The sequence below is a fragment of the Oncorhynchus gorbuscha genome, unplaced genomic scaffold (genome assembly GCF_021184085.1).
Source record: "Oncorhynchus gorbuscha isolate QuinsamMale2020 ecotype Even-year unplaced genomic scaffold, OgorEven_v1.0 Un_scaffold_1537, whole genome shotgun sequence".
Lineage (NCBI taxonomy): Eukaryota > Metazoa > Chordata > Actinopteri > Salmoniformes > Salmonidae > Oncorhynchus > Oncorhynchus gorbuscha.
The window spans coordinates 106,189-118,200 of NW_025746285.1; the positions used below are offsets into that span (position 1 = coordinate 106,189).

The following is a 12,012-nucleotide window of genomic DNA, read 5'->3' on the forward strand; positions in this document are numbered from 1 at the left end:
TGCCTGGGACCTCCTCCACAATCACTGCTGGGTTCTCCTCTTCATCCAGGTCCTCGTCTGTCTCTTCTTCCATCATGTCTCCCTCCACCTCTACCTCCACCTCTACCTCAGCTTCACCGTCTCCCTCCTCACACTCTCCCTCCTGGAGAACAGGGGTGAGGGAGTAGGACAAAGAGGAACAGAGATGGAGGGACGAGGATAGAAAAACAGAAGGGGAGAAGAGGAGCTTGGTTAAGAAGACAGAACATCCCAAACAGAGCACTTTCTCTACTGCTATGCAGTCCTTAAAGGAAAGGAGACGTGTAAAGGAAGCCAGTGTAGGTAACATTATGTACCGCAGCCCTGATCATGTCCTTTCATAAAAGCAAAGAAACAGGGAAAGGAAGCCAGTGAGTGTGAATATTGGAGCGCAGCACCTATCTAGTCCTGTCTTTAAGGAAAGGAGACGTGTAAAGGAATCCAGTGAGTGTGAATATTGGAGCGCAGCACCTATCTAGTCCTGTCTTTAAGGAAAGGAGATGTGTAAAGGAAGCCAGTGAGTGTGAATATTGGAGCGCAGCACCTATCTAGTCCCGTCTTTAAGGAAAGGAGATGTGTAAAGGAAGCCAGTGAGTGTGAATATTGGAGCGCAGCACCTATCTAGTCCTGTCTTTAAGGAAAGGAGACGTGTAAAGGAATCCAGTGAGTGTGAATATTGGAGCGCAGCACCTATCTAGTCCTGTCTTTAAGGAAAGGAGACGTGTAAAGGAATCCAGTGAGTGTGAATATTGGAGCGCAGCACCTATCTAGTCCTGTCTTTAAGGAAAGGAGACGTGTAAAGGAAGCCAGTGAGTGTGAATATTGGAGCGCAGCACCTATCTAGTCCTGTCTTTAAGGAAAGGAGACGTGTAAAGGAAGTCAGTCTAGGTCCTAGGTGATTTCACTGCTCATAATTCAACATTACATTTGAGTCATTTAGCAGATGCTCTTATCCAGAGAGACTTACAGTTAGTGAATTCATCTTCAGATAGCTAGGTGGGACAACCACATCTCAGTCATAGTTAGTGAATTCATCTTCGGATAGCTAGGTGGGACAACACATCTCAGTCATAGTCGGTACATTTTTCCTCATTAAAGTAGTTATCAGCAAAGTCAAGTGCGAGTGTTAGTTCAGTAAAGGTGTTTGTTACTCAGTCCAACCCTCTCACCACTCACCTGATGAGGGTCCTCCACGGCGGTCATATACTCCACCACCGCCCCTCCACTGTCAACGAGCACCACCGAGGTCATGACACATGCCCCTCCAGGCTAGATCCAGCCCCGGCCTACTCACTGCTGCCTCCTGGCCCCACCTCGCTCTGCTGCCCCACGCTGGTGGCCTCTGGTACTGCAGCAAGGCCACAGCTCAGACCACTGAGGAAGAGACAGAAGAAAAGTTATTTAAACTTTATGAAGCCAGTCGTTGAGATCCCGGACAGGCCTACACGATGATAAGAGAGCCCGGACAGGCCTACACGGTGGTAAGAGAGCCCGGACAGGCCTACACGGTGGTAAGAGAGCCTGGACAGGCCTACACGGTGGTAAGAGAGCCTGGACAGGCCTACACGGTGGTAAGAGAGCCTGGACAGGCCTACACGGTGGTAAGAGAGCCTGGACAGGCCTACACGGTGGTAAGAGAGCCTGGACAGGCCTACACGATGGTAAGAGAGCCTGGACAGGCCTACACGGTGGTAAGAGAGCCTGGACAGGCCTACACGATGGTAAGAGAGCCTGGACAGGCCTACACGATGGTAAGAGAGCCCGGACAGGCCTACACGATGGGAAGAGAGCCCGGACAGGCCTACACGATGGGAAGAGAGCCCGGACAGGCCTACACGATGGGAAGAGAGCCCGGACAGGCCTACACGATGGGAAGAGAGCCCGGACAGGCCTACACGATGGGAAGAGAGCCCGGACAGGCCTACACGATGGGAAGAGAGCCCGGACAGGCCTACACGATGGGAAGAGAGCCCGGACAGGCCTACACGATGGGAAGAGAGCCCGGACAGGCCTACACGATGGGAAGAGAGCCCGGACAGGCCTACACGATGGGAAGAGAGCCCGGACAGGCCTACACGATGGGAAGAGAGCCCGGACAGGCCTACACGATGGGAAGAGAGCCCGGACAGGCCTACACGATGGGAAGAGAGCCCGGACAGGCCTACACGATGGGAAGAGAGCCCGGACAGGCCTACACGATGGGAAGAGAGCCCGGACAGGCCTACACGATGGGAAGAGAGCCCGGACAGGCCTACATGATGGGAAGAGAGCCCGGACAGGCACGATGGGAAGAGAGCCCGGACAGGCCTACACGGTGGGAAGAGAACCCGGACAGGCCTACACGATGGGAAGAGAGCCCGGACAGGCCTACACGATGGTCTAGAGAAACATCCAGCTGCTGCTCTCTTCCCTTCTGAGCCACTGAGCCAGTACCAGGTTTCATACCTCTAAGGGCCTGTTCCCTCTCCCTTCTTCATATGGCTACGGGCCAATGGTTGCGAAGGGCACAAGGCCCTCATTTCCTGCTCAAAGGAAGAATGATTGGACTTTGAGAGGAGGAAATACAGACTGGACACACACATTTCACTTGCCCTGGTCAATACCAAAACATAACGACTGTTCCCTCCTGTGTTCCCTACTGTAATGTAGAGGACAGGGCTGGTGTTCCCTACTGTAATGTAGAGGACAGGGCTGGTGTTCCCTACTGTAATGTAGAGGACAGGGCTGGTGTTCCCTACTGTAATGTAGAGGACAGGGCTGGTGTTCCCTACTGTAATGTAGAGGACAGGGCTGGTGTTCCCTACTGTAATGTAGTTGTATAGGTAGGAGGACAGGACTGGGATCAGTACTAATGGAAATCCCTCTTCAATTCTTCAACACAGCTGACTGATCCAGGACCTGCAGACCTTATTAACAACTTGATTCATATAGTTAAGTTCACCTAACCTGTAGGGGACTAAAACAGACTCAGGACTTGTCGTGCAGAGAAGACCTTGGGCATTTGCCTCACCTTATTCCAATAGCCTGGTCTTTAAACATATTGTTCACTAACTAAAGCTGGCCTTTTATACACTTGTCAGTCACTGTGTGGCTGCATGTTGTAGACATTTCACAGCCTTCTTCAGTCTTTCTGTCTCTGGCATGGGATATAGCCTACACACCCTGGAGTGACTGGCTGAGTGGTGAGTGAGTGGTGGTGGTGTGGTGGTGGTGGTGGTGGTGGTGGTGGTGGTGAGTGAGTGAGTGGTGGTGAGTGGTGAGTGGTGGTGAGTGGTGGTGGTGGTGGTGGTGAGTGAGTGAGTGAGTGAGTGGTGTGGTGGTGAGTGGTGAGTGAGTGAGTGGCTGACTGGCTGGCTGGCTGGCTGGCTGGCTGGCTGGCTGGCTGGCTGGCTGGCTGGCTGGCTGGCTGACTGGCTGGCTGGCTGGCTGGCTGGCTGGCTGGCTGGCTGGCTGGCTGACTGGCTGGCTGGCTGGCTGGCTGGCTGGCTGGCTGGCTGACTGGCTGGCTGACTGGCTGGCTGACTGGCTGACTGAGTACAACTGTGCATGTGGGCAGTGCAGTGGACGTTGCCTGGTCACACAGTGAAACGTCAAGACCTTGGAATGTGCAGCCCATCATCCAAGCAACACAGTGTGTGATTGTTAAAGTACACAGGTCTGCATCCTTCAGGGCTGCAACATCCACACGTTTCTTTCCACTCTGGTGGAAACCGTTGACACGAAGATAACAGTCAAGGAAAGGATGACATCAGCAAATCACAAACCAGCTGAAGGATGATCTCTGCGCCTCCCACTCCCTCATTGCCTCCCCTCTCTCTCCCATTGCCTCCCACTCCCTCATTGCCTCCCCTCTCTCCCCCACTGCCTCCCACTCACACTCTCCCACTGCCTCCCTCCCTCCCACTGCCTGCCTCCCTCCCTCCCTCCCTCCCACTGCCTGCCTGCCTCCCTCCCACTGCCTCCCACTGCCTCCCTCCCTCTCTCCCACTGCCTCCCACTGCCTCCCTCCCTCTCTCCCACTGCCTCCCTCCCTCTCTCCCACTGCCTCCCTCCCTCTCTCCCACTGCCTCCCTCCCTCTCTCCCACTGCCTCCCTCCCTCTCTCCCACTGCCTCCCTCCCTCTCCCCCACTGCCTCCCTCCCTCTCCCCCACTGCCTCCCCTCCCCCACTGCCTCCCACTCCCCCACTGCCTCCCTCTCCCCCCACCGCCTCCCTCCCTCCCACTGCCTCCCTCCCTCCCTCCCTCTCCCCCACTGCCTCCCTCCCTCTCCCCCACTGCCTCCCTCCCTCTCCCCCCACTGCCTCCCTCCCTCTCCCCCACTGCCTCCCTCCCTCTCCCCCACTGCCTCCCTCCCTCTCCCCCACTGCCTCCCTCCCACTGCCTCCCTCTCTCCCATTGCCTCCCTCTCCCAGGAACATAGGAAATGCAGTGGCGCCAGCTGTAGTTGTTTCATAAACATGATATCAAAGTCCACAAACACAAACATTCCCTGACAGCTGCTGTACCCGATGTTCCTTTGTTCAAAGCAATACTGGAACGGAGTAGCATATTCTGTGTAGCTAGTTAATGTGGGACAAACACAGGTATGACGGCCTCTCACACTAACACACACACAGCAGACTAAACAAGTCTCAAACAAGACCTTCAACATTGAAACCAGAATTACAGGCTGGTCAAGAAAGGCTGCCATGTCACCACAGAAGTACACAACAGTTCCAAACCCTAAAAGTCAACAAAAGACAGGCAAAAAAAATAACCCACCAAACTGTAGTTGTTAGTTTCCAAAGCTAGCGAGATTAGTTTGGACTACTGGCATATAAACAACCCACCAAACTGTAGTTGTTAGTTTCCAAAGCTAGCGAGATTAGTTTGGACTACTGGCATATAAACAACCCACCAAACTGTAGTTGTTAGTTTCCAAAGCTAGCGAGATTAGTTTGGACTACTGGCATATAAACAACCCACCAAACTGTAGTTGTTAGTTTCCAAAGCTAGCGAGATTAGTTTGGACTACTGGCATATAAACAACCCACCAAACTGTAGTTGTTAGTTTCCAAAGCTAGCGAGATTAGTTTGGACTACTGGCATATAAACAACCCACCAAACTGTAGTTGTTAGTTTCCAAAACTAGCGAGATTAGTTTGGACTACTGGCATATAAACAACCCACCAAACTGTAGTTGTTAGTTTCCAAAGCTAGCGAGATTAGTTTGGACTACTGGCATATAAACAACCCACCAAACTGTAGTTGTTAGTTTCCAAAGCTAGCGAGATTAGTTTGGACTACTGGCATAACAACACTAGCGAACGCCTATCCATATACATTACATAAAGAGAATGTAGGTTATCACACACTCCAAAGTCCTGTCATTCCAAAGTCTAACGAAAGCCAACATCTTCACCATACAAGATACAGAGGAGCCACACAACCACTGCAAACGTTCCTCAGACATGCTACTTACCAAGGGACACCATGGAACAGAGAGAGCAGGGTTAGATAGAGTCACAGAGTCTCATGACCTGCTCCACATGCTCAATCTGAACCCTGCACATTCATCCCCAGACTGGATCCAATATGGGAAGGATTCCAACATTCCACACAAGTATCCAACATTCCGAGGAATCCCACAACATTCCACACAAGTATCCAACATTCCACACAAGTATCCAACATTCCACACAAGTATCCAACATTCCACACAAGTATCCAACATTCCGAGGAATCACAACATTCCACACAAGTATCCAACATTCGAGGAATCACAACATTCCACACAAGTATCCAACATTCCACACAAGTATCCAACATTCCACACAAGTATCCAACATTCCGAGGAATCCCACAACATTCCACACAAGTATCCAACATTCCACACAAGTATCCAACATTCCACACAAGTATCCAACATTCCACACAAGTATCCAACATTCCACACAAGTATCCAACATTCCGAGGAATCCCACAACATTCCACACAAGTATCCAACATTCCGAGGAATCCCACAACATTCCACACAAGTATCCAACATTCCACACAAGTATCCAACATTCCACACAAGTATCCAACATTCCGAGGAATCCCACAACATTCCACACAAGTATCCAACATTCCACACAAGTATCCAACATTCCACACAAGTATCCAACATTCCACACAAGTATCCAACATTCCACACAAGTATCCAACATTCCGAGGAATCCCACAACATTCTAACTCACTCCTGCTGTTGATTCATCCACGACATCTAGAAAAAGGTAGGAGATTTGTTTGACTGTCTTTCAACAAGCTAAATAAACAACTGATACAAAGAGGAGAAAGAGAGAGAATGTGGCCTTGCTGCTTTGCAGAACCATTCTCCTTGCCTCTATTTCTCTGTAACCTCTCTTCCTTCCATCTCTCTCTCTTTCCATCCCTCTCTCCTCTCATCCGTCTTCTCCATGCGGTGGAAAGAGAGAGAATGTGGCCTTGCTGCATTGCAGAACCATTCTCCTTGCCTCTATTTCTCTGTAACCTCTCTTCCTTCCATCTCTCTCTCTTTCCATCCCTCTATCCTCCTCTCTTTCCATCCCTCTCTCCTCTCATCCGTCTTCTCCATGCGGTGGAAAGAGAGTGAGCCTCAGAGAGACTCAGCACTTTGAGAGTGTGAGCCCTGCCCCCAGATCACATGATGAGGGTGGAACACACGCAGAGTCACATGATACTGCAACAACAGAGCTTTTGTTCAGACTGAGGCTAGTTGCTAAAGATACAACGCCCTGCCTTGTGCCCTGCCCTCACTCTCGCGCGCACACACACACTTTAGTCTTAGATGACCTAAAGTGCACACACACAAGCCAACATCAGATGATCTCACACACCCACAGACAAACACTAGCAGTCATTCACCATCAACTGTAACATCTCCCACAGCAACATCAACAGTTACAGACAGACACTAGCAGTCATTCACCATCAACTGTAACATCTCCCACAGCAACATCAACAGTTACAGACAGACACTAGCAGTCATTCACCATCAACTGTAACATCTCCCACAGCAACATCAACAGTTACAGACAGACACTGAGAGTCATTCACCATCAGTGTAACATCTCCCACAGCAACATCAGTTACAGACAGACACTAGCAGTCATTCACCATCAACTGTAACATCTCCCACAGCAACATCAACAGTTACAGACAGACACTAGCAGTCATTCACCATCAACTGTCATATTATTGATACCAGTCAGTCAGTGAGAGGTCATATTATTGATACCAGTCAGTCAGTGAGAGGTCATATTATTGATACCAGTCAGTCAGAGGTCATATTATTGATACCAGTCAGTCAGTGAGAGGTCATATTATTGATACCAGTCAGTCAGTGAGAGGTCATATTATTGATACCAGTCAGTCAGTGAGAGGTCATATTATTGATACCAGTCAGTCAGTGAGAGGTCATATTATTGATACCAGTCAGTCAGTGAGAGGTCATATTATTGATACCAGTCAGTCAGTGAGAGGTCATATTATTGATACCAGTCAGTCAGTGAGAGGTCATATTATTGATACCAGTCAGTCAGTGAGAGGTCATATTATTGATACCAGTCAGTCAGTGAGAGGTCATATTATTGATACCAGTCAGTCAGTGAGAGGTCATATTATTGATACCAGTCAGTCAGTGAGAGGTCATATTATTGATACCAGTCAGTCAGTGAGAGGTCATATTATTGATACCAGTCAGTCAGTGAGAGGTCATATTATTGATACCAGTCAGTCAGTGAGAGGTCATATTATTGATACCAGTCAGTCAGTGAGAGGTCATATTATTGATACCAGTCAGTCAGTGAGAGGTCATATTATTGATACCAGTCAGTCAGTGAGAGGTCATATTATTGATACCAGTCAGTCAGTGAGAGGTCATATTATTGATACCAGTCAGTCAGTGAGAGGTCATATTATTGATACCAGTCAGTCAGTGAGAGGTCATATTATTGATACCAGTCAGTCAGTGAGAGGTCATATTATTGATACCAGTCAGTCAGTGAGAGGTCATATTATTGATACCAGTCAGTCAGTGAGAGGTCATATTATTGATACCAGTCAGTCAGTGAGAGGTCATATTATTGATACCAGTCAGTCAGTGAGAGGTCATATTATTGATACCAGTCAGTCAGTGAGAGGTCATATTATTGATACCAGTCAGTCAGTGAGAGGTCATATTATTGATACCAGTCAGTCAGTGAGAGGTCATATTATTGATACCAGTCAGTCAGTGAGAGGTCATATTATTGATACCAGTCAGTCAGTGAGAGGTCATATTATTGATACCAGTCAGTCAGTGAGAGGTCATATTATTGATACCAGTCAGTCAGTGAGAGGTCATATTATTGATACCAGTCAGTCAGTGAGAGGTCATATTATTGATACCAGTCAGTCAGTGAGAGGTCATATTATTTATACCAGTCCGTGTCTGAGAGAATGGATGTAGACTAGACTGTGTGCTCAGCACGGCTCCAAGATGAAGTAGCCTATCAGGAGGAGATACACACAGTGGTATGCTACTCTACAAGGACAGTCTCCTATCAGTGCCAGAGTTTGACCTGGAAACCCAACCCTCACCGTGACCATTTATTCATCCCCTGCCACCCCACTACCCCTTCTCATATCACTATGGTAACCCTGGGGTCCATCCCACCACCAGACCTTGGTTTCCCACCCCCTCTTGGGAACCAACCAAACATTCACCCAATATGTAATATTCAAGTTAAAGGTAAGCTTTCTGTTCAACAGTCGGGACACTGCAAGTTTCACTGTGTTAAATGTGTCTGTTGTACTCTAGTTACTGGTTGCCCAACAAGGACATGAGTGCCAGGCTGAAACCGTTGTTCACTTGTGAGATAACTATCCTTCAGGGCCTAGCTTGCTGGGTCAAAGGTTATTCTAGGCCAGCGCTTCTCATTTAGTTAGTTATCAGTTTGTTTGCATTAGCAGCTCGTCACAAATTCCTTGCGAGGGAAGCAGTTATTACAGGCCAAATGTCAAGTACCCGCCATCGTCTTATCTAGGGCAAGATAACGCTGCTGTCAGACAGAGACAGAGCAACGTCTGTTTTTATCTCATCTGATTAACTTATTAATCAAATGTACGAAAATGAAATGTGAAAATGTGTCCACTAACTACTTACTGTAAGTCGCTCTGGAAAATAGTGTCTGATAAACGACACAAAAAGTGATTGACAAAACCCACCGACGCCTGTGCAGCTATTGCCGACACTACTGTGGTCTGTAGTCCTGCTCTTGGGTGATAGTATATTGTGGTTGTAGGGGTTAAATGGTGATTACCAGGGGCATTGCCCGTGTAAATGTATGGTATTAAAACACAACCGAGGGCGACATGTACAACACTGGGATACTAAGTTAACTAGAGGGACATTTCACTGTGACTTCCTGGAGCCCTCTCTCTCTCGCTCTCAAACATGAACATTGATTAAATACTTGATTTATTTAATAACCACAACAACTAAGCTAACTAGTTACCATGATTAACTAACGCTGGCTAAATTGTGACACCCTCTCCTCTCTCTAGTTAGTTAGTTAACATGCATATGTTCCGGTACTCACCATTATCAGCTCGTTGTTAGATAGTGTTGCAGAATTTAGCATACGGATAGTTTACAAGACTCTCCTTTACCTTGAAATGCCTCCTCTGCCCAGTCCAAGAAGGGGGTTGCTGATGCCAGGCCGAGGCAACAACAGACAATGGTAACGCTGGCTGCTGCCTGTGCCACTCGGTAACCTCCTCCCGAACAGAGCCAGCTAGCGGTGCTAAACGTTAAAGGCTCGCTGACGGTAACTAAAAGCAGCCCGTTTGTTGTGAGCGAACCAGATCACTATGCCGCATAGTGTAAAACTAGATACATTTGGGTTTGTTTCTGGTCGTGGTGAAAGCACGTTTCTATGTTATTCTGAACGATATATAAAACGGTGGAGGGGGGTTTTCCAAGGGGGCTGGACTCGTTGTTGCTGGGAGGAGAGATTCGGGTCAAAGGAGCGACACACCGGCCGTGACGTCACGCAGAACGGCAACTGCCTTCCCCATAAATAGCATCATTTATATTTTTGCGACATTTTCCAAAATTCTTATACTACTGATGTTATGTTTCGTAGCATTGAAATATAATAACTTCATTTCTCTGTTGTGTATCAAATTATTTTCTGAAGGATATGTCCGTTCTCTGTGCGTTTCTTTACATATAATTTGCACTACAGCCAGTCACTACTGCTAGTCACTACTGCCAGTCACTACTGCTAGTCACTACTGCTGGTCACTACTGCTGGTCACTACTGCTGGTCACTACTGCTGCCAGTCACTACTGCTAGTCACTACTGCTAGTCACTACTGTCACTACTGCTAGTCACTAGTCACTACTGCTAGTCACTACTGCTGCTGCAGTCACTACTGCTAGTCACTACTGCCAGTCACTAGCTAGTCACTACTGCTAGTCACTACTGCTAGTCATGTAGCCATCCAGTCACTAATGAATACATGTCAATAAACATTGGCTGAATGAGACTGTTACCCATTCAAACGGATTGAATGGAAGTATTGGAGCTCCATCTACTGTCCCAAATGTTGTCGTTTTATCCTGTAGTATACAAAAACATCACAATAATTACATTGCCAACCAAACAGTTTAAATCTCCTTTATTTATTTACAAAGAATTTGTCTTCACAATAACAGATACTATACATAATAAAACAATTATTGAATTGATCATTTCATCCATTAAAAAAGGGCTCTCCAAATTGAATCTCATAATTAGATATGGAATCATGTCAATTAAGTTCAAAGTCAAAGTGGACAGTCCACTTGTCCATTATGAATAAGCGTACAGCTCCATTTAATCTAGAAATACAACATATGACACGTTTCTGAGTATGACATCAGAGTAACTTTTGCCAGTACTTACATTAATGACTTAAATAAGTGACAGGATAGTGTTAGTTTGGATCTTCAAACTAGTCTTTCTATACAAAATATACACATGGCTATAGTGACAGGATAGTGTTAGTTTGGATATTAAAACTAGTCTTTCTATACAAAGTATACACATGGCTATAGTGACAGGATAGTGTTAGTTTGGATCTTCAAACTAGTCTTTCTATACAAAATATACACATGGCTATAGTGACAGGATAGTGTTAGTTTGGATATTAAAACTAGTCTTTCCATACTGTGTCACACACAACCAACCCACAACCACCCCACAACCACCCCACAACCACCCCACAACCACCCCACAACCACCCCACAACCACCCCACCTGCAAAGCTATTACATAAATTATTATTGGACTGAAAAAAAAAACATTTTATTTTTTACATCACATGGGTACAACACTGTCTACCAACAGTCTACTGGCTTGAGAACTAAACTTAATCTAGATGTTCCCTGATTGGATAAAAAACTCCATGCAGAACTTACTCAACAGTCTCTGAAGAACACAATCATCTATATGTTGTCTAATGGCCTACTGTTTAATACAGCAATTCAGATCTTATTTCATTGAATCAAAAACAAAATAGTCAGATTTCATTAGGCAATACAAAAGTACACAATAATTTATCAAGTAACTTCAAATACATTCAAGTGGTCTTTGTCAGCTTGGTAACAGTGACACTGTGGGGAACAGGGTGGTACTGAGAAATAGTTGCTATCCATCCCAAATGGCACCCTATTCCCCCGGACCCTGGTCAAAAGTACACTATATTGGGTATAAGGTGTCATTTGGGTCTGAGCCTAGGAATAAAGTCAGACTTCAAACCCTTACAGAAGTGTCACCTCACCATGGGTAGGGAAAATACAAGACCAAGAAACTGAGTGAGAACCGGGAATGTAGTTACCGGGTTGACAACGGTTGTCATTCGACAACAGTTAAATATATAATGAGTTAAATAGAATTATAGAATTCAATTCAAACCAGTTCTAATTCTGTGTGTGTTTTATGTTG

At 46.8% G+C, this 12,012-nt stretch overlaps 2 protein-coding genes across 2 annotated transcripts in view; one reads left to right on the top strand and one right to left on the bottom strand.

Annotated features, from left to right (window-relative positions):
* Positions 1 to 10,032, bottom strand: part of LOC124023192 (ETS-related transcription factor Elf-2-like) — a 35,000-nt gene extending 24,968 nt beyond the window's left edge. The window contains 3 exon segments of the mRNA XM_046337719.1: positions 1 to 142; positions 1,195 to 1,392; positions 9,692 to 10,032. Of these exon segments, the coding sequence (XP_046193675.1) occupies positions 1 to 142; positions 1,195 to 1,269 (217 nt within the window). The 5' untranslated portion in view covers positions 1,270 to 1,392; positions 9,692 to 10,032.
* Positions 1,467 to 2,435, top strand: LOC124023193 (foot protein 1 variant 1-like). The gene has a single exon (XM_046337721.1). The coding sequence runs from the start codon at positions 1,467 to 1,469 to the stop codon at positions 2,433 to 2,435; it is 969 nt and encodes a 322-aa protein (XP_046193677.1).
* Positions 10,033 to 12,012: the final 1,980 nt, after the last annotated feature.